The 24,586-nt window shown below is 39.3% G+C and overlaps 1 protein-coding gene across 4 annotated transcripts in view; it reads right to left on the minus strand.

Moving 5' to 3' along the window:
- CADPS2 (calcium dependent secretion activator 2) overlaps positions 1-24,586 on the minus strand; it is a 285,197-nt gene that overhangs the window by 224,998 nt on the left and 35,613 nt on the right. For all 4 annotated transcript variants that reach the window (XM_066550639.1, XM_066550638.1, XM_066550637.1 and 1 more), the window contains exon 2: positions 3,259-3,372. In XM_066550639.1, the coding sequence (XP_066406736.1) occupies positions 3,259-3,372 (114 nt within the window). The remainder of the gene's footprint in view (positions 1-3,258; positions 3,373-24,586) is intronic.

Consider the following 24,586-nt stretch of genomic DNA (forward strand, 5'->3'; position numbering starts at 1 on the left):
TGCCATATGATTGAATTTTTCTCTTTATCTGAAAAGCAGCACTAGCATCTGATGTTCTACTGATTAGAATCTGGCTCAATGTCTGTCTTTAATGGAATTTTCCACACACAGAAAAATAAAATCCTATGTTAATTCTGAGAGAAGGATTTCAGAAAGAGTAAACATTTCCATACCTTCTCTAAACTGAGACTGAAGAGAAAAACAAGATAATCATACTTTCATGTATACAAAAAAGAAAGATGCTAAATTTCAGTGAGACTTTCAGAAAATGTGGTGGGATCCTAGAGAGAGATTACACAGATCATGAAAATAACCTTTTCTGGAGAGTTAAAGAAGAATTTATGTAACTTTTCCTATGAATATGAATTTTTTTCTACTACATTTTTATGATAAATGAAAACTGATGCCAGATTATTCATATATAATCTTAAAAACAACAGCAGCATTGGAAAAGACATAGTGGAGGAAATAAGGCAAAAAACTTGACTGGTGTAAAGTTCCCAAGTGGTTCTGACACAGGAGCAGGACTTAGAGCCTAGTGAAATTAATGCTGAAATTCATATTTATTTATTTAGCAAACAAATTTCTCTTTATGAAAATATTAATAAAAAAAGTAAATCAAAGACTTAGCAATAATAAGTTCCTAAATCCTTGGAGCTTTTTCTTAAGATTCTTAAGAGGACACAGTCTGAACAAACTCATTAATTACAGATTACAGTGAAAACACCTGCAACTACTGATACAGAATTTGTGTCACATCCCCAAAGCAGACCTTCTCTTTCACATTCAAAGTTAAAGTAGAAAATCAACTACAGTAATGAATATACTCTGCATTTGCAAACAATATTATAACAACTCTCAAACCATGCCTACTGCATAGGATTAAAGGCAAGTTAATAATGTTCAGAATAAAATAATCACTGGGCAGACCACACATTTCTTTCCTGCCTTATCAGGTAAAATTAAACTGTAGGTGAGCAACTAAAGTATAAGGAAATTAACACAGAAGTTTGTAAGATGCTGTATGACAGAAACAAGGAAGATGCCCATAATTCAAAGTACTAACAAACATCACCACATGGAAGATGTGATGGACCATATGTGGTAGACATAGAGAGGAGAAAGCATCAAAGCCCAGCATCAACAGAGCACATGAAGACGTAACAGAAACTAATATTTTCAACCAATGGGTAGCAAAGATAAGGAAAAAGGCACAAGAGACACATATAAGTAAAGATGAGAATATGTGATCAGATCCATAAACTTTGATTAAAATTCATTAAAGAGGAGCAGTAACTTGAACTAAGTCTCCAGCTGGATTCCACCACTGCATTGGTCATTAAATCTACTGGTAACTATCTACTACAACCCCTGAAAAGAAATTAAAAATCACTAGCAAATGCTGACTCCAACTGCACAACTGGAAAGGTTTGTGCAAGTCTGAAAGGAAGTCTCTGGAAAGAATGCAAAATGGAATTGGGAGGCTGGGATAAACAAAAAAAAAAGACTGAAATTACAGCTGGTATGTCAGATGATGGTATACTAACATAGGATGAAGCCTTTGGTGTCATTATATCCTTGACAGTAATGCTTTGGAATTCTCTGTTTGAAACTGGACACCCAAAACATTTAATTCAAAATGGTGAATGTCTGAAAATAGCTGGAAAATTTGAGCCTTTCATTTTACAAGGCTATCTTAGATTATTATGCACAGCCTTTCACTGCAAGAGCAGATATGCTAAAAAACAGTTCTCAACATGTCTAAAAAATTTCATTAAAAAAGCATGAAGTAAATCTTAACAGAACAGTTACTGTTTAGACATTTATTTTCAAATTTTTATTCACTACCACATCCTTTCCTAAGAGCAGACTACTTCCTCTAACACATCAAGCTTTTTACACAATGTGCTAAAGAATGAACCTTTAAGTCCTTTTCACTTCTACCCTCTGTTCAGTGTCTTGAGACATTCCCCTACTCTGAAACCTATTGCTGGGCCACTAAGTAGCTCAGCCTTGTTCTGCACCATATTCCAAACTGTCCTTCCTCCCAGCCTTAACCTCCTCATTGGCTGTACAGAAAAATGGATTACTTACTAACCACTTCTGTCATTTGGTCACACATCTAAAATAGTACCTTGAGAATGTTCATATTCTAGTTTCACCTGCAGACCTATCCCCATCTTTTCACAAGTGTTTTTGTGAGAAATCCTTAATTTCAAATGCCACAGCACTAATCAGGCTATAATATGGGAAACCCACATTGAGTTTTATGGTTTCTATACAAATTTCTATTTCTACACACTGAGTCCATGACTTCAGCACAAAAGGAAAATCATTTGCCCATCCCTCTCTCTTTTCTTGTGCAATATAATTTATTGTAGCTAAAACCAAGCTAGGACATAAATCACATCTTTTTCTACTTGAGAAAAAAGTTATTCACCAGCAAAGAATAGCTGACAGGAAAAATGAACAAATAATATACCAAAAATACAGCTAAATATTGAAAAAAAAAGTGGTAGGCTGAAATATGAGGGAATATTTCTCAAAGGACATAGAAGTTTACCATCCAGCCTTTTTGATTCATTGAGCAGGTCAGAATTTCGATGATGAAAAATGAAAACACAGTAACATTTACTAAGAGTAACTTTAATTCACTAGCCCTATGCTGCTAATTGACAGGGAACTGTCCTCTAGTTTAGACCTGTCCTTAGGCAATTAAAACTTCACCTACAGATCTGCACTGGGGCTGCAGGCACTGAGCATGCCTGGGAGGTCACAGCAGATTGTGAGAGCTGGCCTGTCTGCATGGAAACCTTCTGCTCTTTTGGAAGGCAACAGGCAGGTCTTCACCAAAACCTTCTGCATGGCAACTAAAAATCTGAAGACATATTTCTCAGGATGGTAACTTACAAAGTGCTGATTAAAAGAGCTACCTTGGACATATGGAGATAAAGATAGCAGTGCCTAGTGGTATCAAGTGCTGCCAGGAAGATTTTTAGCACCAGGGGTTTTTCATTTTATCTTCTCTTACAAATTTTTTTCCCCTTCTTAAAAAAGGGTGGATATTTTCCAGTTCAGTTTCTCTCTTGTGCTCAGGCAGTAGATTTCAACTTCTAAAACAGCAAAGCTGGTTTAGGAGGAAATAGTTTCTAGAAGGTTTGGAAGTTCACAGCCTTTGAAACTTAAAATTACTTTTCTTGTACCTGCATTAAAAGGCATACTGTGAACATAACAGAGAGCACAAAGCACACAGCTCACCTCATAGTAGCTCCTCACAGCATTGCAAAAAGCTTCATCTGCTACGATTTGTGTCTCCCCGTTCAAAAAGGCCTGGAAACGCTCCTTCAGTACCTGCAGCTGCTGCTTGTTGAGCTGTGCAAGAGAAAAACAAGGAGAGGGGAGAGAACAGAACAAATGCAGTTAGTCTCCATGTAAAAATACACAGCACTGCACACACTTGGAACCTGTGAACAGGAAAAGAAGACAGGGGCTCCCTGGCCACCTGGCTCCCTGGAAAGTGGAGCTCTTTGGAGTCCCAGCTGGACAAGCCACGCTGTGGCACCCAGAGAAGCACACAGGCAGCATGCAAGGAAACTTCTGCTCTTTCCCTGGTGTCCCTGGGATGCCAGAGGTAGGTCTGCATGGATACTTCTGTGCAGTATTTCATATGCACATGCTGAATATAATGATTGATCTTCTCCATGGCAGCAGGAGCAGCTAATAAAACAGCTCTTAGCTTGTCTTTAACTACATCATTTTCTTTTCAACCTTCAAATAACTGAACATAAACAACTGCGATGCCTCCATTTCTTGGAGCAAACTAAGCACTACCATTGGAGCGCTTCAACAAGCATGTGCACTGTGAAGAAAATGGAGTTCTAGCCTCTGATGCTACAACACTATGAATGACATAAAACAACTGGATCTTAGGGAAGAGCAGACAATGGCTCCAAGACTGACACCCAGTAACACTTGGTGGACTTCATATCAAAACTGAGTACATTTTGAAAACAAACTCCTAAAAGAGCACATTATACAATTAAACCTTGCAATGAACCCATTTTTATCAAAGTTTAATTTTAAGGGAAAAAGCAAAGTTCGGAAGCTCTCCAGGGATCCAGACACAGTTTTTTTTGCCAAGGTTTCTATCAGCTCTTGAATTATTTAGTAGGATATTTCTCCTTATCAAATCTGTGAGACTTTTGAATATCTCATCATGCTCTTGAACTTTGACACTAAAAAATTTTCAAACACAACTGACAGAAAGGTTTTTCATCCCTCTTGTATTTTGCTTAAGTAAAACAAACAAACAAACCAACAAACAAACAAATGTACAGCCAGAAAATGTAAATATTTTTCCAGAGGGAAGAAAGTGATATTTTTTAATGACTAACCTGCAGCAAATAAGACTGCCCCCAATGGCATAATAATTTCTTATTGAAGATTTTTGGCATCTACAGTAAATATGGTGGCCTTAGGCTTTCAGGTCTCTTATGTCAACACGTAAGTCATCTAAGCTACAACACTGTTATCAAATTAGCAAAATCTCTGCTATCCTGATAATGGGTCTACTGTGGACAACTTCTATTTTCTTAATATCACAGGAAGATTTTCATTCCACATAAAGTTTGCTAAGTTTGCAAACTCATGTGGTTCTTTGAAAAATCTTACAATTTTCTGCAAAACTCTCCAAATTGATTACAAACCTGAAAACTGTTTTATTTTGACAGAAAATAACAGCATAGAAGCCATCTATATACTGGCTATCAGAAATCCTCTAAAAAAAACCAAGAAATGTAGGCAGTGGTGATGCAAAGCCAAAAAACTATGCCTCTGAAAAAAAATTCATAAATAGAGGATAATTCATTTCCTCATTTAACAGAACAATTAACAATACAGAACAAGCCCCAGGAGACCCCTGTGGAAAAAAAGGCTTCCTGTAGAGGCGAGCAAACTTCAACAGAGGTTGCTGTGACTTGGACAAATTTCCTGGATGAACTCCTGAGAGCAGCAGCCTAACACTGACACCCCATCCTGTACCACTGCTAATTAAAAATCAATGGGAGAATTACTCCTATTGTGTCTGCACATCCACCCAAAACAGCACCTATCCACCTGCCTGCCAAAAATCCACTCCTTGCACAGAATCTTCACAACATTTAATAGCTGTTTCTAACAGAAATCAAGCTTCATTCCACTGATTTGATTCCTCCTATTCTTCTCTTATTTTCTAAATATTTTGGACAAGTTGAGATACCAGAAATGCAAATATTTATGGATGTTTTGAGGGTTTTTTTCCCAGCATACACACGTTCTTTTTGGGGACTCAGAAATGAGATGAGCACCCACACGGACAGTGCCCCTCTGCTGAGTGAGCAGCTCCTTCATCCCCTGGAATATTCACAGCTCTGCCATGAGAGCATGCAGGCTTCCTGCCAAGGCAATTATGAAAACGTGTTTTCATGCTTGCAGACTTCATTCTTTAGGTGATTTGCTTCTCTATTACCCCCACACCAAACAAAAACCTTATGAATAAGGCAATGAAATATAAATTTAATTTTGACTTTCTCATTTCTAACCATCGTAGTTCAGCAAACTGAAATGCCTTTAAAATATTTAATATATGGCTTCCATATTCACTACTTTAGGTAGTAAGAATTTCTAAGGTTTGAGTGGCATTTTAGGATTACTGTGTATTTCTTAAATTACTTTTATTTGTGTGCAAAATCTGTATGTACAGAATAAAGTTCTCCTGCAAAACTAAGAAATAATAGTATTTCCAATGGAAAAGATGAAAAGCTACAACTTGTACTAAGGATGATCTGAAGTCTATTTAACATGTCCCAAGTACTGTCATATATAGAAAGGCAGTTAGCTGTCAAGATAAAGAATAATTTATAGTAGTCTACTACAGCATACAGCTCCTCTGGGTTTTTTTACTTGTCAGAATATTGAGTGTACAGTGAATTCTCTCTCATCTCTTTTTTTATGTTGGTCATTTTTAATGAATTCATTAACACTCTTCAATCTGAAGCACTTAAAATGAAACAAAGCTAACAGTAAAAGTAATAGCTTGGAAATGCGGAGAGAAGAAGAAAGACTAATTGTCTTGGAATGCTGTAGTATCAAAAGCAGAGAAACAGGTGTTTGTACAGGACATTAGCTCTTGGATACTGCCAAGCAGCTCAACCTGTCAAAGCCTAAGCCACCTTTGAAGTTGGTCAACATGGAATGAGCTCCCATAATGGAGCTCAAATCCTTCACAGCAGCACTTCCTTTCAATGGCACAAGCCTCTCCTCTGCTCTGATGTGTTTGCAAGATCCAAACACATCAGACCTTGGCTTTCAGTCAGGTCTCATCTTCACTGCCAGTGCCTCTGTTTCCACATTTTAATTTTAGTAGGAAGCACCACAATCAGGAAATATAAAATTAAAGAAATGCATTACTATATGTACCTCCAAATGTAAACTAAACTGGGAATACCACCAGAAGTTCACAGCAAAGCCTCAATGATTCTGCTGCTTTCCATTACCCTGCTTCAGTTTTGTATTGCTTCTTTGGATTTCGCATTCTCAGTACTATAGAATCTGTTGTCATAACTCTGTGTGATACTTCATAAGCAACTACTGCTGCTTCATGGGAGAATGTATACTGTAACTAAATTCCAGTAACTCAGAATATCAGATCTGATTGCATTCTGAAAAATGACTGAAGATAAGTAAAGACAAATTTAAGGGAAAACAAGATTAACTGCCCTCAGATTTGTTTTTCTTTATTGGAGTCACACAATAGATAAAAAGTTTTATTCCCTTCCATACCTGTGTCTTTCAAAAAAGGTAACTTTTTTTTCGCTTTACATTTGCTAGCCTTAGTAAGCTATCAAACAATGAAAATATTTAAGCGTGAACTTCTCAAAGAGCTATTTAATTAAAGTAAGAATAACTTTTTCAAGTTGCAGTAGCAATTTAACCAAAGTAATATAAAAGCATAAAAGCGCCTCAAGTATTTAACCACTAAAAACTTTCTCACCTTGCACTTAACATTTCAAGGAAGTCATATATCCAGATATATTTCTCTTTGAGCATTAATTTAAAGGTTTGCTCTTTCCCTTCTAAAGTGAAAGCTGGGTATGAAAACCTAGAGACACTTCTGGTTTAGCTCCACTTATACCTTTAAACAAATTCAATAAATTGTTTTTACACAGAATTTAAAATCCTATTTTTATAAGAAGTCACATTTCAAATAGATGTTGAAGTTTAGGGAGTTATTCCAATGTCACAAGTTTTACTTCCTTAGATAATAAACTCCAACGAAGGAAAAATGAAGCATTTTTAAGAATAATACGATTTTCGTATACTCCTTTTGATATTTCGCATCGTATACATACTATAATCGTAAAAAAACTATTTTTAAGAGTTAATACTGCTTATTTCTTTTTGAAGGACATACATACGATAATCGTAAAAAAATATTTTTAAGAGTTAATACTGCTTATTTCTTTTTGAAAGACAAAAGGAAAAAAAAACCTGTGGCTTCACTGTGCTTGATGTTTCACTAAGAGCATCTTCATCTGCTTCTCACTGCCTAAGTACACAGAGCACTCACTACTGCCCTGATGGCATGCAGCCAACAGCAGCTGGCAGAGACATAACTCACAGGACCACCACCCGGAGAAAACTTTAGAAATGTTAACAACATGTTTAACAGGTGGATAACAGTGCGTGGGCCCCAGCCAGGCTGGCACTGCCGCTGTCCCCGTGGAGCAGCGGGCCGGGTGCGGTGACACTCGGAGCCATGGTGGTGACTCTCGGAGCCATTGCAGGCACACTCAGAGCCATGGTGTTGACATTTCGAGCCATGGGAGTGACACTCGGAGCCATCGCAGTGACACTCAGAGCCATGGCAGGGACACTCAGAGCTATGGCAGTTACACTTGGAGCCATCGTGGTGACACTTGGAGCCATGGCGGTGACACTTGGAGCCATGGCGGGGACACTCAGAGCCATTGTGGTGACACTTGGAGCCATGGCAGGGACACTCGGAGCCATGGCGGGGACACTCGGGAGCCATCGTGGTGACACTTGGAGCCATGGCAGGGACACTCAGAGCCATTGTGGTGACACTTGGAGCCATGGCAGGGACACTCGGAGCCATGGCAGTGACACTCGGAGACATGGCGGGGACACTCAGGAGCCATGGCTGTGACACTCGGAGCCATGGCGGGGACACTCGGGAGCCATGGTGGGGACACTCGGAGCCACAGCGGGGACACTCGGGAGCCATGGCGGGGACACTCGGAGCCATGGCGGGGACACTCGGAGCCATGGCGGGGACACTCAGGAGCCATGGCAAGGACACTCGGAGCCATGGCGGGGACACTCGGAGCCATTGCGGTGACACTCGGAGCCATTGCGGTGACACTCGGAGCCATGGCGGGGACACTCGGAGCCATGGCGGGGACACTCAGGAGCCATGGCGGGGACACTCAGGAGCCATGGCAGTGACACTCGGAGCCATGGCGGGGACACTCGGAGCCATGGCAGGGACACTCAGAGCCATTGTGGTGACACTTGGAGCCATGGCAGGGACACTCGGAGCCATGGCAGTGACACTCGGAGACATGGCGGGGACACTCGGGAGCCATGGCGGGGACACTCGGAGCCACAGCGGGGACACTCGGGAGCCATGGCGGGGACTCTCGGAGCCATGGCGGGGACACTCGGAGCCATGGCGGGGACACTCAGGAGCCATGGCAGGGACACTCGGAGCCATGGCGGGGACACTCGGAGCCATTGCGGTGACACTCGGAGCCATGGCGGGGACACTCAGGAGCCATGGCGGGGACACTCAGGAGCCATGGCAGTGACACTCGGAGCCATGGCGGGGACACTCAGGAGCCATGGCAGGGACACTCGGAGCCATGGCGGGGACACTCGGAGCCATTGCGGTGACACTCGGAGCCATGGCAGTGACACTCGGAGCCATGGCAGGGACACTCGGAGCCATCGCCACCTTGTGGCGGGCGCGGGACACTGTGGGCTGTGGCTCCACCCGCTCCTGGACAGCATCTCCAGAGCATCCCCAACCCTGACCTCAACACCAGCAACAGCACTGCTTGTTCTGTGCTCCCTCCCACACTGTAGAATAAAATATTTCTTACACAGACAGCAAAAACACAGGGGCAGGGAGGAGCCAGCCACAGAGCCACCTGCTGAACCCTCAGTGCTGCAATGTGTACTGTCTGTAGCACCAAACCTAAGTCCCCTAACGCTTCCAAGAAATAAGAAACATTTTTATTCCAAAATTATGCCATTTCGTATAATGTCTTTGATTGCAGCAGTCATTTTTGAAAAACTTTAGTCAAAGTTGTAATTTTTGAGAGCAGAGTGGAAAAAGAGCCTGATGAGGGCTCCCTCAAACAGCTGTCCCTCTCTTCCAATTCAGTCAGGAGATAAATTTTCGTCTGGCGATTTAAGAGAACTGAAGGTACAAATAAATCTTTTTCCAGTCAACTTCTCACACATATCTTTGAACATAACTTTGTTTCTTGTCCTGACAATCTCTTTGTCAAGGGGAAAATCAAAGAAACCGAAAAAATAAGATATAAACCCAAAAAATAAGTCTTCTGTCAAGGACTAGCTTATCCCACTGCCACAGTAGCATGCTCAAGGATGTTGAGCTCAGTGACTCCCTCCCTGTGTCTCCTCTGCAGGGTCTCCCAATGCAGCTGGGAAGCAATACTGATGCTCAGCCCATCACAGAGCAGCTCTCCTCCCCCCAAATCAACCTTAGCATTTGAATGGTAGGAGTGGTTCTAAGGACACCTGAAAAAACTCTCACTCTGCTGCTGAGTGAGACTCAAGAGCCACCCCAGGCTTCACCACTCTGCTGTAATTAGAGCTTCCCACCACCCTCTGTGGTGGTGGGGAGGGCTTTATCCACAGGACCAGACTGGAAAGCCACACACAGCTCCTCTGTGAGAGCCAAGAACAAGGCATGGAGCCTTAGGCTGGACCCATCATTATCCTCTCTTTCCAGAAAAACGTAACACTTGTGCCACATCATTGCTTCTTAGTGAGCTTCATCTCACATTGGTGACGAGAATAAGCCTGCAAAGCAAATGGCCTGTTATAAACAGTGATTCTTGCTCTGTTTTCTCTCTCTCTCTCACCCATCTTGCCTCCTCTTCCAGTATCTGTCTACAAAAGGATAATATTTGTATTTCACAGCAGAGATAGAGAGTATTCCTTTATAATGGATTATTTTCTTCTGAGGAAGAAGACTAAATAAACAGTATTACAAAATATCAGTAATAAGGCAGAGGTGATAGCTTAGTGGTTACGGTGCTGAATTATGCAGGTCCTAATTATGTGCAATAATGGTCCTATACAGCATGTGGGTGGCACACAATATATGCTGTCCCCTACTCCTCATTGCATAAACCTTATCCTTTTTTTTGATTTTCTAAAAAAAGGATAAATATTTTGCTGTCACTTAGCAACCTCGGCTGTTCTTTGATTTTCTTAAAGTTGAAGTTATTCCAAGTAAAACAGTGTCTGTAAGGATTCTGTTTGCTGTCACTGCATGCACACTACACTGAGTACATAATCCTAGCGTAACAATTCAGTGCCTTGTAGCATCAAATATTAGCTTACCAAAATCAGCCAATTCATCTACCAAACACATTTATCATTCTTTATAATCTAACAAGCACAACACCGCATTTACCTTTCACTGGCTTGTTTACAAACCAGAACATTACCATTACCATAATGGTCAGTCAATTCCACTTACAGGGTGTTTTGGTTATAAATATTTTATGCATCATTAAGTCTGAAATTTTAAATGCTTTCATTGTCCAGAGGAGCATATTCAAGATTCTTTGGCAGAACTGTAAAATATCTCACAAGAACCAGAGGTTTTGAGGGTTGGTTTTCTTTGGCGAGTAGAGGTGATGGCACAAAAATCCCAGGCACTGAGCAAAGCAAAGCCTGATTTATGTGAAGGCATTCAAGTGTATCTCACTGACCACCAAAATATACAACTGGAGACAGATTCCAGCAAGGTCAGATTGGCACCTGAGAAGAAGAGAAAAATAGGTATTTTGATAATGAAGAGGAACAAGTATTTTTTTGGGGAAAAGAAGAAATAAAAATCAGACTTTCCTAGTTTTTTGGCAGAAGAGTAAAATTATATAAATAAATACAGGATAATTTAACTGCTTAGAACACACTCATAGCAATGATAGGTTTCTTTCTTGTTGAAAAAAAAAGTCAAACTTTTATAGACTATGCCATGCTAGAAAAGAAAGAATCTGCTATGTGTTTTTCCTAAAGGCAGTAAATAACACACCCCAATAAAAGCTATCTCCACTGAGATGAGGTTGTCAGTACAGTTGCAATCATTTTCTTTGTACCTACTCCTACTACCTGAGATTTGCTGTAGAATTTAGCTGACAATCATCAGCTAGATTTTTAATACTCTATTTGTTTCCTCTGTGCTGTGCTTCACTGATCTCCTCTGGAGTGGCTGCCAAAACTCTACAGCTAGGGCAGCTATGTTCTGCTGTCCCTTGTGACAGCCTCCTTGAGGCCATGTCCCATGCAGGGTACACAGGGGCACTGCAGCCTTACTTCCTTGAGATTGCCAGAGTTACAAGGAGAACAGTCATGCCTGAGAGCTATGCAAACAAAGCTTCCAGCCAAGAAAACCGGTGATGACTCATGCAGTGACCACGAAAACCATGCCCAGTAGGAATACACAGTGATGTGTGGCCACAGTGGGAACCTCAGCTACCAGTGCCTTTCATAGAAGTCAGGCCTGGAAGAGACCTTCAGGATCACTCAGTCCCAACCCCTGCACTGTGGGAAGCAAACCTTCCACTAGACCCCTGGGTGAGTAGATGGGACCGGTTTTCTGATCGATTAACAAACAGAAGAAATTAAAGAAACAGAGGTAAAGTCTGGCCTGTAAGGTCTTTAACAGCTAAGTAATCACACCATATGGACATATATACTTTACACATGTCAATACACAACCCAATTTAACCATGGTATGGTAGAACTAGGATGCTCAAGGACTCTTAATATTAGAAAATACATGAAAAAAGTAAATACTGTGCTAAGCCAAGTGACCTTCAGTTTTGTCAGGCAAGTCCTGCTTGTGAAAGAGGACTTCAACTCTGAAGGAGCTATCCAGGTATCATCTCATCTTGTACACTTCTGTTTGTAATATACTCTTCTACCTTGGAAACCTGCAGTGGGAAAAAAATCTACTTTGAAATCCTTTCCCAGCCTCACAAGAGGAGCCTTCAAATATTCTCATCTCCTACTTTTCTAGGAGCCTCAGGAATATATTTATAACAAACAAAATCTAGAAACTATCTGAACAATAAAAACAAACATGTGCATAGCCATCACAATAAACATCCTCCATGAGAGATACATCCAAGTCCCTGAATACATTTATTTCTCAGCATGCAATATGGCTTAGAACCAGCACAGCAGATAACTTCATGAAGACTACAGGGATGAAACTAAGCAACTGCACACGGCAACCAATCTGCACTTAAAAGTTCCTTCAACACAAAGAGAGAACTTGCCATGAAAGTGCTCCTCCCTTTCTGACTTGATGGCCCCATCTCCCAGAACTCTCTCTGGAAACTACTTTTCATTAACCTAGAGGATTGCAGTACTCATGAACCCATGAAAGTTCAGTTTTGTTTTGCATTCTAAGAATCTACCAGAGAAACGTCCAATAAATAAGTACAAGTTTTATCATGTCCCCTGCCAATACAGTGTACACCTTCCACAAATTACCTATTCTCTAACCTAAGTAACTCTGAAACTTTTTGCTTTTGCCATTTTAATGGCAAAAAGATTTTAATACCTCACATACCAAAAACTCCCTTTTGTTTTACCACCTCCACCAGTCATAAAGACCAATCTAATAGAAGGACTTTATTTTTCCCCACAAATCTTATTCTTCTTAAATCAAAGAGCCATGACTGCTACAGGATTATTCAATGCTGGCAGTCAATCTAATACACTCAAATGGAAATTCTTAATACACCACTAGGCTTGCTCATCAGGATATGTAGGAGATTCTCCACCATTCAAAAACTAAAGTATAAAGGAACATCTCCCCGAATCAAATATTCTAGCTGAGAGAAAGGATTTGAAAAAATGAACAAAAGGATTTATTTACATGCACAGAATTAGGAAGCCATACTAAATCATCAAAGTCCTTCTGGTCAGTTTGCAGAAAGTTCTCAAGGCTTAATTTACATGGCTGAATGTGGTGGTGTTCACAGGGGTCCCAGGAAGAGGGAAGAGATGAGAATGTTGACTCCATGTTTCAGAAGGCTGATTTATTATTTTATGATATATATTATATTAAAACTATACTAAAAGAATAGAAGAAAGGATCTCACCAGAAGGCTTGAAAGCAAAGGGAAGAATGGAATGATAATAAAATCTTGTGACTGACCGAGACAGTCCGAGACAGCTAGGCTGTGATTGGCCATTAATTAGAAACAACCAACATGGACCAATCAAAGATGCACCTGTTGCATTCCACAGCGGCAGATAATTACTGTTTACACATTTTGTTTCTGAGGCCTCCCAGCTTCTCAGGAGAAAAAATCCTAAGGAAAGGATTTTTCATAAAACATGTCTGTGACAGCTGAAACTACTGGGGAGAGCAATATAGATCTTGAAACTTGATTGCAGCTTTAAGCAGTACTCCACTTAATTTTGAATTCTCAAGCTAAGATTAGTTTCGAATTATCAAGCTGAAAAACCCAAAACTTTCCAAAAGGGATGCAGAGGTAACATTCAATCCTTTAGCATTACAATCAAATGTTTTCTCAGATGTCTGGGTGCACTAGACATCCTTTCCATATCAAAATACATAGACATACTATCCAAATTACATATTTAGTCATACCGAACCATGTATCTGAAACACAAGATGGAGCATTCCACAGACCATTTCATTTTGGTTGTATGTACATATACCATCCATGACTACATTGTCCCCTTCCATCAAAGTGTTATTTTAGTCTATAAAAAGTTTAAAGTAGCACTCAAACATCTGTAAATATTTTTTCCACAGCAGATTTAATAATGGGTAAATGCATTAGTTCTTACAAAATTACTCAGCTTTCTGGAAAAATGAGCTCATCTCAGAACAGTATGCTATAACATTTAAGTGTAGAAGGAAAACACTGTACATAAATCTAAATGTACAGTTTTCACACTCAAAATAAATCTGTCAGACTTCACACAAGAGACTGGTACAATAATGCTATCCAAAGCTATATCTTGCCAGGCAATCTTTATGCATTTAAGTGCCTCAAGAAGACACCTTATTAAAACTCCCCTAAAAGGAGAAATGCACAAACACCCTCCCACCCTGAGTATCACAAAAACCTTATGTTTCAGAGATTGCAAGCAACCGGATCCTCAATGGTTAAATAGGAACTTATAGCAGTGGCTAACAGATTTTATTGTCAGGCTTTTCTGATAGTGATTCAGAACCTTCTCCTTTTTTGATGCCTTTTAACCCTGTTTCAAGCGCTGCCTTTTGTTATAAGTGATTTCTTCTGCATGGTATGTATTCATATCATCCAAACATTTTAGAACTTATTTCTGTTTATCAGAACATTTTTCCCATCTCATCCTTGTTCCTGTGGGGTTTTCTCAGAGGGAGGAAGCAGTTTCATACTTTAAAAAGAAACCATTTGCTGCCTTTTTTCTTTCATAATCAAGATTCTGGATTCATTTTCCTTTTCTACTTAATTAAATAGTTCCCTCTTCTTAACCATTTGAAATGAACCCACAGTATTTGCTATCACACCACCTACTAATTATAACCTACAAATCTCATTCCTAGTGTTATTTTTGTCTTCCCTTCTGAAAATGCTCCTTGCTTCTCACCAAGTCTTTTTGCAACCTGATATGCACAATTCAGGCCACCAAAATTTTCATAACTGATAAGCTTTAATTTGGTCTGCAGCACAGATGTGCTTGCACAAGAGAGAACTTGAATAATGGACAATATCAGTATTTTAACATTTCTGAGTAAAATAACCGTGTTTATCCCCTCTGCTGTATAATGGGCTGGCTGAGGTAGAAATCAGCCCCATCACTGCAGAATGGTGGTGAAGGGCAGCAGACAGGTTGAGCCTCTTACCTTCAAAGTTGCTTTTCTCTGGCCCCTGTGGTGGCTACAAGACATGCATCAGCACCTCATCTCCCACCTCCCTGGTCCTCATCCTGAACATCACCCACAAGCCAGTTGCCCTGGCTTGGTCTTCAACCTGCCTCATCACCATGGCCTTCACAGAGGACCACTGGACAGAGGCTGACCTTGACCAGTGTCTTCAGACATGATCATGACTCTGGCCCCCATCAGCATCCCAGCTTTGTCTCCTCAGGGGTCAGTCTGCCCTTACTGCTTTCTGATGACCCATTCATTTCTATTTATGACATTCAAAATCATCCCTTTCCTAGCAATAGCCCTGGGTCTTCACATCTTCTCTCCCCTCCTTCCTTACTTCTACCTCCTTCAGCGAACACAGAGCTTCTAGCATGCTGCTTCCTATATTCCCTCTCCTCCTGCTCCTGTCAGGTATGCTCCAGCAGAAGGCAGAACAACACCCTTAAAAATAACCAACCCTCAACCCCATGAATAAAAATGTATTTTTAACATCTGAACACAGATTACTCAAATAGAAGCAGAAACAACATAATTCATGACATCTCCATGTAGATCTCCACATCCACACTGCACAAATTGTATAAGCTATTCCCTGGTGTTATCAGAATAGCTTTCATCAAGATTTACAATAATTTACTTTCAAATATAAACCATGTTGTATCTTTGTCTTCCTCATTTCTCTAGGGTTTTCAAACTTTTGCAGTCTTTCAGGTTTCATAAATTTTCTCTTTTTGTATCTTCTTTCCTCACAGACGCTTCAGAGAGAATCCTAAAGATTTCATCTTTGTATTCATTGCAGCTCACATGCATAAGTGGATCTCATTCAACAGGCTTACCTAAGCAGAGCACCCACAGGTCCCTTTGCTTCTTCCCTCATCTCAGGTTTAACTTGGAAAAAGGGACTGGTGTCATTCTGGTATCTCTCCCAGGGTGCCCAGGTGTCAACTTGGGTCCAGTGCCCCTCCTCAGATATTCAGTGTTGTCCATGTACAATTCCTTTCCTTCCTTCTCCCACTGCTGATGGAGAAACACTGCACTTCTCCATCAGGACTAGAAATGGAAATCATCTTCAGCTCAGGCCTTCCAGGCAGAATTTTTTATTCGCCCTACAAAATCTCTGTGATCCAAATTTTCCTACATTCAACACAGGCTGCTTATGCTTGAGCTATTTTCTCAATTTCTACCTAAGCCCAGTATCACTATCTTCCAAAAACATAATTATTCACCACTGCAAATATCTGTTCCTTTCTTTGCCATGAAAAGAAGGTAGACAGTTAAGCTATAATTCAGTCATGTCACTAGATTTACACAGATGCATTTTTCTAAACCAATTAATGGAGAAATTTTGGGGTTTAGGTTTCTAATATACTTATATTAGATTTTTTTAAATTAAGTGTTCAATACAGTGTTTAACTAAAGAATTTATGTCCTTTAGAGTTGTATCCCAGTACCTCATTTCTCATCAGCCCTTCAATGCAACCATCAGACACATTGCAATGCACAATACAGCACTGAGATAAATTTAATTCTGTAAAAATAGAGCATAAAAGTCTGGAGAAGTCTGGCCTTAACCTTATCACTTATCCTACTTAAAAATAAGGAGGAAAAAATCATAGAAAATTCTGCTTCCCACAAGGAAGAAACCACCTTCCAATTGAAATTTCAATTAAAAGAAAAAAAAAATCTTGTCTTCAATTATAAATCAGAGGTTAGATTAACATAAGATTTCAGTATCACTAATACAGTCTTAAAAGGAAACAAAAAAAAAACCCAAGGTTAATTAAGGAGTTTTTCACTCTGCAATAATGTTAGTACTAATTTAAAAAGTTATTAAGCTGCACTTATTTCCATAGGAAGTTATTGGCAAAATGCATTTCTTTTATTGTAGTCTTTGATGCCTTGAGGGAGCAGAGTTAAATGGCTGAGTCAGTCAGTAAAACAGAAACCAATTCCCTTGCATCACATTCTCCTCCATGCTCTGAATACTAATCAGGACAGAATACTGAAAACAAAAGCTGAGTGTTGCCAGCTGAAACGTGACTCTGGACCATGCCTGATGTATTGATAACTTGCTCCCTCCTCAATGAATAAACCAAATGAATCACAACAAACAATGAGGTTGTACAGTATAATACTACAGATTTGTTTACTCTATACATGCATATTCAACTCAACAGTAAATAAAGGTTGTTACTAAAACTCATTCTACAGGAAAGTTTTGGGTTTTTTTTATTTGCAAAGTAACAAAGAAAATCCAATGGTAATGCTACCTTTAAGATCTTCACTCTTACCCTGCACATTAATTATTATTAATACATAATAATATGGATTAATATTATTTCTCTCCTCTTTTTTTACAGCCTCCATAAGTCAAATCATGGGGAACAAAGGCTTCAAGACATTCTCCAATAAATCAACCCAAACAGTCACATTACGCAAGAAGTTACTTCAAACAAAATTCTTCCATTACAAAAACATGTGAATCTGAAGATTTACCTATGATCAATTTTTTATAAAGATATTCGTTTTTATACTCATGGTAAGGTTCACAGGTTTTTGCCAAAACAGCCCATGCCAGTGAAACCTCACTATTCCTTTCTTAAATCAAGAATCCATGCTTCCCTGCAAGGAAATAAAAGTGCAGTACACTGTGGGAATGCAGCTGGAAAGAGAAGAGGGCAGAAAATTTGACAGTTTTATACCATTGATATAGACTTCAATAACTTCCAGGGCACATTGTGGAATCAGGTTTGATAAAACACGCAAGATCAGAAAGAAAAGGCAGCAGCATCAGATGCAGCCTGGGTGGAGCAGGGACAGATGGCCAGAGATCTAAGTGAGGGAGCCAAGTTGGAGCCAAGTTCAGTAGTTTGTCACTAGCATTCCAGCAGAAGAAAAAATGGTCCTTTGACCTTGATAAAGTAACCCAAAAGTGGAAATCATGGTATAGTAAGAATATTTTGCTGACCCCCAGCAAACCCAGGAAATCAGGCAAAAAGTGACCATCCATGTTCCTTTCCTCTCTTCAAATGCTTGCTAGAGATTAAATCACTGAAACCAGTGCCAAGGTTCTTTCTAGAATTGCAGGACATAGGAATAGATAAATTTCATTTTTACCACCTCCAAATTTTAACCCAAACAAGATCATTTCTATGTTCAGAGGACAACACAGCATCTAATAACTTTTTTCAGATAAGTATATCACTAAGTCTGGAATTGTTATAAATATCCCTAATTAACTTGTCACAGATTGTTCATTAAGGTTTGAAAGGGAACTGGATTGACATAGTATTTTGGGATACATGCATTAGTTAAACTCGGTGCAGTGTAAAAAAAATAGATCAAGATTGAAAAAATATTGTAGAAGTCTTACAATTCTGAATAGGAGCTAGCTAAAAAAAACAGATAAGGAAACGCACCACACAGTTACAGGGAATCTACTGGTGAGAAGCATTATTAGAATTCAACAAACTTTTATTTAGAAAACAGAATTCAAGGGAACAGAGTCTAGAAAATTAATACCATGAATAGAGTTTGGTAACTACTTGGATAATAAACTGTTTGGATTTTAGGTACACAGTAAACAACGTGAAAGGATGAACTGGTTTTAAAACTTGGTCTGAGGATATGAATGAGAGGATGGAGTTTGTCAAACAGTTTTTACACTTCACGAAACCCCTGCACTACTGACAACCTAACACAAGATAATATAACTCCTTTATCAGATGTTGTGCTTAGTTTCTATTTACACTAGAACAATTTATGTTTTAATGTTAAGAAACAGATGGGAAAAGAGACATACACAAATAAAATTGGTTAGCCACGAGTGAACAGCCCAAGTCTGAGTTATCAGATTCTCCAGGGTTTCTGGGATTGGAACTGGCCAACTGCAACTCAAGGACAAAGCTCAGTGTGACACAAGCACCAAGAGGCAATGTCCTGTCCCAGACTTTAACAAAGTGTGCAATAAAGAAGAAAAGAGGGAGCAAAGAGCTGTATGAAAAAAACCTGAGTACAAGAGCAACCAGCGAGTGGACCTCAGAGTGAGATGGGCTGCAGATAAGTGAGTGGAAATGAGGTTTCCTATTATTTATTACTGAATGTGCATTAAAAATCTACTGGGAACACTTTCATTTTTTTCTCTTGAAATCAATTCCCAAATTATGAAGTATAGAAAAACCAGTGAACTTTTTTCAATTTACCTTTTCTTCTACACTGACAGGTATTTGCAGTATGGTGTGTTTGATTAACATGTCACAGGTTAAGGTTCCAAGAGTTCTTGCACTCCCTCAAGCTGCTACTGTCCTAACACATAAAAATTAGGTGTCCAAGAAATATAGGAAGGTAAGTAAGAAAGTACATATCCTACAGCCATCATCCCTCTTTATTCCCAAAGTCCAAACACTCGATCACAAAGAGTGAAAAGGGGATTCCATACACATTTTATTGCCCTAATCTTTGACAAATCTTCCTATTTTGCCACCCTCACAAGGAGTGCTTTTGCCCTTGACAAGGGGAGTAGCAGGGGGAAGAATGAAATAACAATTTTAACTGTTTTCTCTCTAGTTAAAAGAGCAGAGAGAGATTATGAAAACAAGCAAGCACAGACATACAAAAATTGCACAGTTGACTATAAACAGCTAAAACTGCTGGTTTAACTAAACACTGTTTTTGCCTCCAGAATGCTAAGCTATTAAGCAAAAATTTAAACCTTCAAGGGTTTATTAAAGATCACAAATAAACCAACCCATGACCTATCTCAGCTCTTCCAGAGGTATAGCTTTTGCTCTTTATTCTTTAAGAATATCTTCTAAAAGAATGCCCAAAACCCATGTAGTTTCCTACCCGGTTACAATTACTTCACAAGAAGCAAATACGGTATATTTAAATGACAATATATAGTAATTAGGTTAAATTGCACCCAGTGAATTTAATGAATTAATACACGAGGAAACAGGCAGGGATTAACTAGGGAGGGGTAGTCTGACATTACCAAAAGTCAACTCTGCCACCATGAGATGAGTAGCTCTCACAGTACAGGATTATTCCCAACACCATTTCCAGTATTAGCAGCACGTTTACAACTCCAGCTGTGCCAAGAGCTTGTATGTTCCAGCACAGGGGTGTGTGACATTGCTACAGTCAGCTCACACCTCTAAATCATGTCACCAAGTAAGCTTCCCCAACCCTCCCTAAGCATAGTTCTTTCCACAATTTTCCTAACAGTTTCTTGGTTTTGGGCAATGTCACCAAAGCTCAGTGTGTCCCATGCTTTTGAGACACGTCTGTATACACCATACAGCTGGTACACATATGTCCAAATGAATCAATCCAAAATTTCTTGGAAGAATCAAGCATGCTATGAAAGTACACATAATTTGAGCACTTCTTATGCACAAAAATCAAAGAAAAATGTAGGATGGCTGGGATACATAGAGAATATACAGTCCAAACTCCTATTCAAAGCACAGTCAGCAATCAAAGTTGCTTTATTGAAACTACTACAATGCTAAGGGCCTTGGCCAGTCCAGGCCTGCCCGCCTGCAGTAACACAAATTCTGCAAAATCTCTGAGCAACTTCTTCCAGTGCTTAACCACATTCACCATCAGAACTAAATTTCCTGATATCCAGCTGGAGTTTCCTTTGTTGCAATTCACAACTTCTGCATCTTAGCCTTTTGCTGTCCATCTCTCAGAAGAATCTCCATTTCTCCTGTTCCACTGACCCCACCTCTTTAAAAGCTGCCAGAAAACTGCTTTTGAGACCATTTTTCATTATTTCTGTACATATCAATAGCAAAGTTACTCATAAAAAAAACAAAAAACCCTCTGGAAGATATCTGTCAGAAAAGAGGAAGGCACATAAGGCAATGGTTAGATGTGTCTTCTGCACATATGATTGGTAAAAACAGGAACACTTGCCTAATCAAAAAAAAAAAAGCACCACCCTTAAGTACTTAGTTGTCTGAGAGAGATATTGCACATTGCTCTGGATAGCTTGCCTTGCAAACATCTCTGCATTTTTAAAAGTTCCCTCATCTCCAGACTATGCTGCTAATAGCAGAAAATGTGGAAGTCACATTCAAGGCATCACAGACAGAAGATGCTGTGCTAAGGTCCTTGAAAGTGCATACATTGATTCTGTAATCTCATCTTTCCTGCCTATACCAGAAAATGATTTCTGATACTGTGCTTTTTCTCTGTGCAAAGTAATTCAATGATATTTTGAAAGTAGAAAGAGTCACAGTACATTGAAGTTATATGTGCCAGAAAAAAGTCTTTAGTTTACAGGCTGCAGTCACCCTCCAGAACTGTGCCTTAGAAATAGCTCAAATTCAGAGTTAATTAAGCTGAAATCCAAACTTAAGACTAAAAGCAAAAAGTATAAGCAAGGTATTTAGACACAGCTAGTTATTCCTTCAGAATAACCCAGAGAAGAAAAAAATCCACAAAACATGATGAATCTCCTATATCTGCTAGAGTCAGATCCAGGGAGCAAATGTCAAAGCATGTCTGAAAACACCAGTTATTGCCTGATCTGCAGCACAGATACATCTATAGATGACTTAATTGCGTTAACTGATAAATATGGAATTTCCAGGTTTCAGTGACTCTAGAATATTCCTATTTATTTTAATAATTTTATTAATTTCTTATTTTTTATTTTTTAATTATTATTATTTATTTTCTTATTCATAATTAATTACATGCAAACAGAAAAGGAACTGAAGGAAAGGCTCCCTAATGATTAAGATGGCTGTAAGACCCAGCCTTACATAACACGATTTTATCACTAGACACGATGGCATTAGGTGTTAAATTTTTACTTATTTTTGAAGAATTTAAGTTTCATATTCTGCTTCTATGGGCCAGATAAACAGGTAGATACATTTTTCCAGTATTTTTGAGCATCAGTTTCCTTAAAAATTTTCATATGGACTCTTTCACTGAAAACAGAGCATGGTTTACTCGATACTGTGTATACACAACTGAAATGTGTCATCCTGACCAAAGAAACTGAGCATGTTCACAACCACAAATTACTTTTAGTCATACATCTGCTGCACAGTTAGCTATGTCAACTATGGTAAGAAATGTCTGCCAAGACTCTGTATACTGATTTTTTTTCTGGTTCATCAATATGTAACTCCTTATCGCCTTCTCCACTTGTTCTGCAAGAAAGTGTAGGAAGGAGGAGTGTGAGTTCTTGAACGGTATGGTCCAAGTGAGTTTTAACTCAGAGGCTGAGCACAACAGGACAGCAGGCAAGCTTCTTATGAAGCAACTGGATCTTCCAGCTGTGCTGAAGAAAATATTAAAAGAGTACTGATGAGAATCTTCTAGTTCCCTTGAAATGACTTTCCACCCTAAAATGATCCTTCCCACTCCTTCCCATCCCTATCAGAGTTCTGCCTCATGACATTTGTCTTTATTCTGTTCCACTGCACTCCTATTGAGTTTCTCCCTGACTTCAAAGGTCAAACATCCATCTATCCATTGTGAACAAGACTTTCCAGCACCCACAACAGAACAGTATATCCCAAATATGTCAACACTGGCAGAATTTATTCATGAAAGATGAGAAAGAAGAAAGTATTTCCTCACACAAGTCCAGCCAGGTCTGTGACAGCACAATGGATACTAATTTTAACAGAAGAACAAAGATAGGTGAGTAGTAAGAAGACTGCAGTGATATGGAGAGCAGAAATAAATAGCCCTCCTACAAAATGGTATATTTTTGCATTTTAAAACACTGTCTCAGCTAGCTGAGCTCCATGTGCACAACAGCAGTGCGTCCAGAAGGTGACCAGCTGACAGCACTGGCTTCTGCTGCCTTGCCAGAGTGAAAACAAGTGGCAGAGGCAGCAATACTTGCCTCAGAAAGGCCCTCTGAGCTCAGCAATGCATGTGAGCACAACACACCCAAATTCATAACAAACTTGCAGAATGGAAAGAAGTCAAAAAGCAAAAGCACCAGCAAGATATTACAGCCCCTTACCATTTGAAAGCTGTTTATCAGTAACTACCACTTCCACAACATCATCAACCCCAAAAGCAACAATTTGAATACTAATGAGGAAAATAAGTCTCTAAGTTCAGGGGATTGCTTAACTTTGGCTTGGAGAGAGAAGCTAGATAAAGAGGTACCATTATTTGGAAGTGCATACACAAGGTTTTAGTTTGGTGTGTTGGTTTTGTTAAGAGCTTTTGTGTTATTTTTCCCTTCTTTTCTGTTTTTCTCCTCAGCATCTGATATTTTTCACTGGAAAGGAAAGAAAGAAAAAAAAAACCACATTGCACTAGATCAAGCAATTGAGTATTTCTATGATTTGTAGCCAAAATGCTCTCCAATAAAGCTGAATTACACCTATTTAAAACACTCACTGGTGTATGTTGGATTTTGGGGAAAAAAACCCCTAATGCCCACTAGCTAGATTCTAAGCTGTCAGGATTCCAGGATTTAGCTCTTTTCATAAAATAACATATCCAATTTAGCTTTGTCTCATTTCAGTAAATATTTGCTACTTCTACAAATAAATAAAGAAGCTGGTAATGATCTGTAATTTTCACTGCCTAAAATTCGGTCCTCTTAGATAAGATGCATGCAGTATCCAATAGAAGCTCTAAATCTTGACCTCATGCAGAGTAAATCCTTGAGGTTAAATCAACCCCCTAGACTTACTTGGTGCTGTCCCTGCAGCTTTGTTTAGATTCACAGATCTATCTATCTATCTGAAAGTCTCCTGGTTTCCCATGTTAAAAGTAAAAAAGTGTCTGTATCAAGAGGTTTGACTGCACAGAGGCTTGACTGTATTGACAAGTACAGTCAATATATTAATACCACTGCTAGCCCAACTCTCCTGTACTAACAGACATTTGCAGGAAGTTCATAACATTTTCTCAAGAACATGAATTCTTGTTCTGAGGTTTAAAATGGAGTGACAATGGAACATGCACTTATTAGTTAAAATATAATGAACTGTATACTGTATAAGTTGTGTTTAAACTACCCATTCAATTTGCAAAAACCAAGAACTCAAAAGAAACTAGAATTAAAGTTCCCACCTTGACATGCCTCCCATACACCTATACACATTAGTGTCAGACTGTCTGATGTCACAAAAATCATCACAAAATATTTTTCTCATATGACATTCATCTTTATAAAGACAGATGCATGCACATATGTCCTCCCTGCATGTCAGGTAACTCTCCAAAAGACAGTTTCCATACTGAGGTACCCCACTGCCCCAGCGAAAAATTCAGCTGTTGACTGTAGACAATTAAACTGCTTGATTAAAACCAGAACAAATTAGTATGAAAGTAGCAGATAGTTTAATTAGGTCAGGGAAAATCCAGTCA

The sequence above is a fragment of the Molothrus aeneus genome, chromosome 5, assembly GCF_037042795.1.
Source record: "Molothrus aeneus isolate 106 chromosome 5, BPBGC_Maene_1.0, whole genome shotgun sequence".
In the NCBI taxonomy this organism is placed as follows: Eukaryota; Metazoa; Chordata; class Aves; order Passeriformes; family Icteridae; genus Molothrus; species Molothrus aeneus.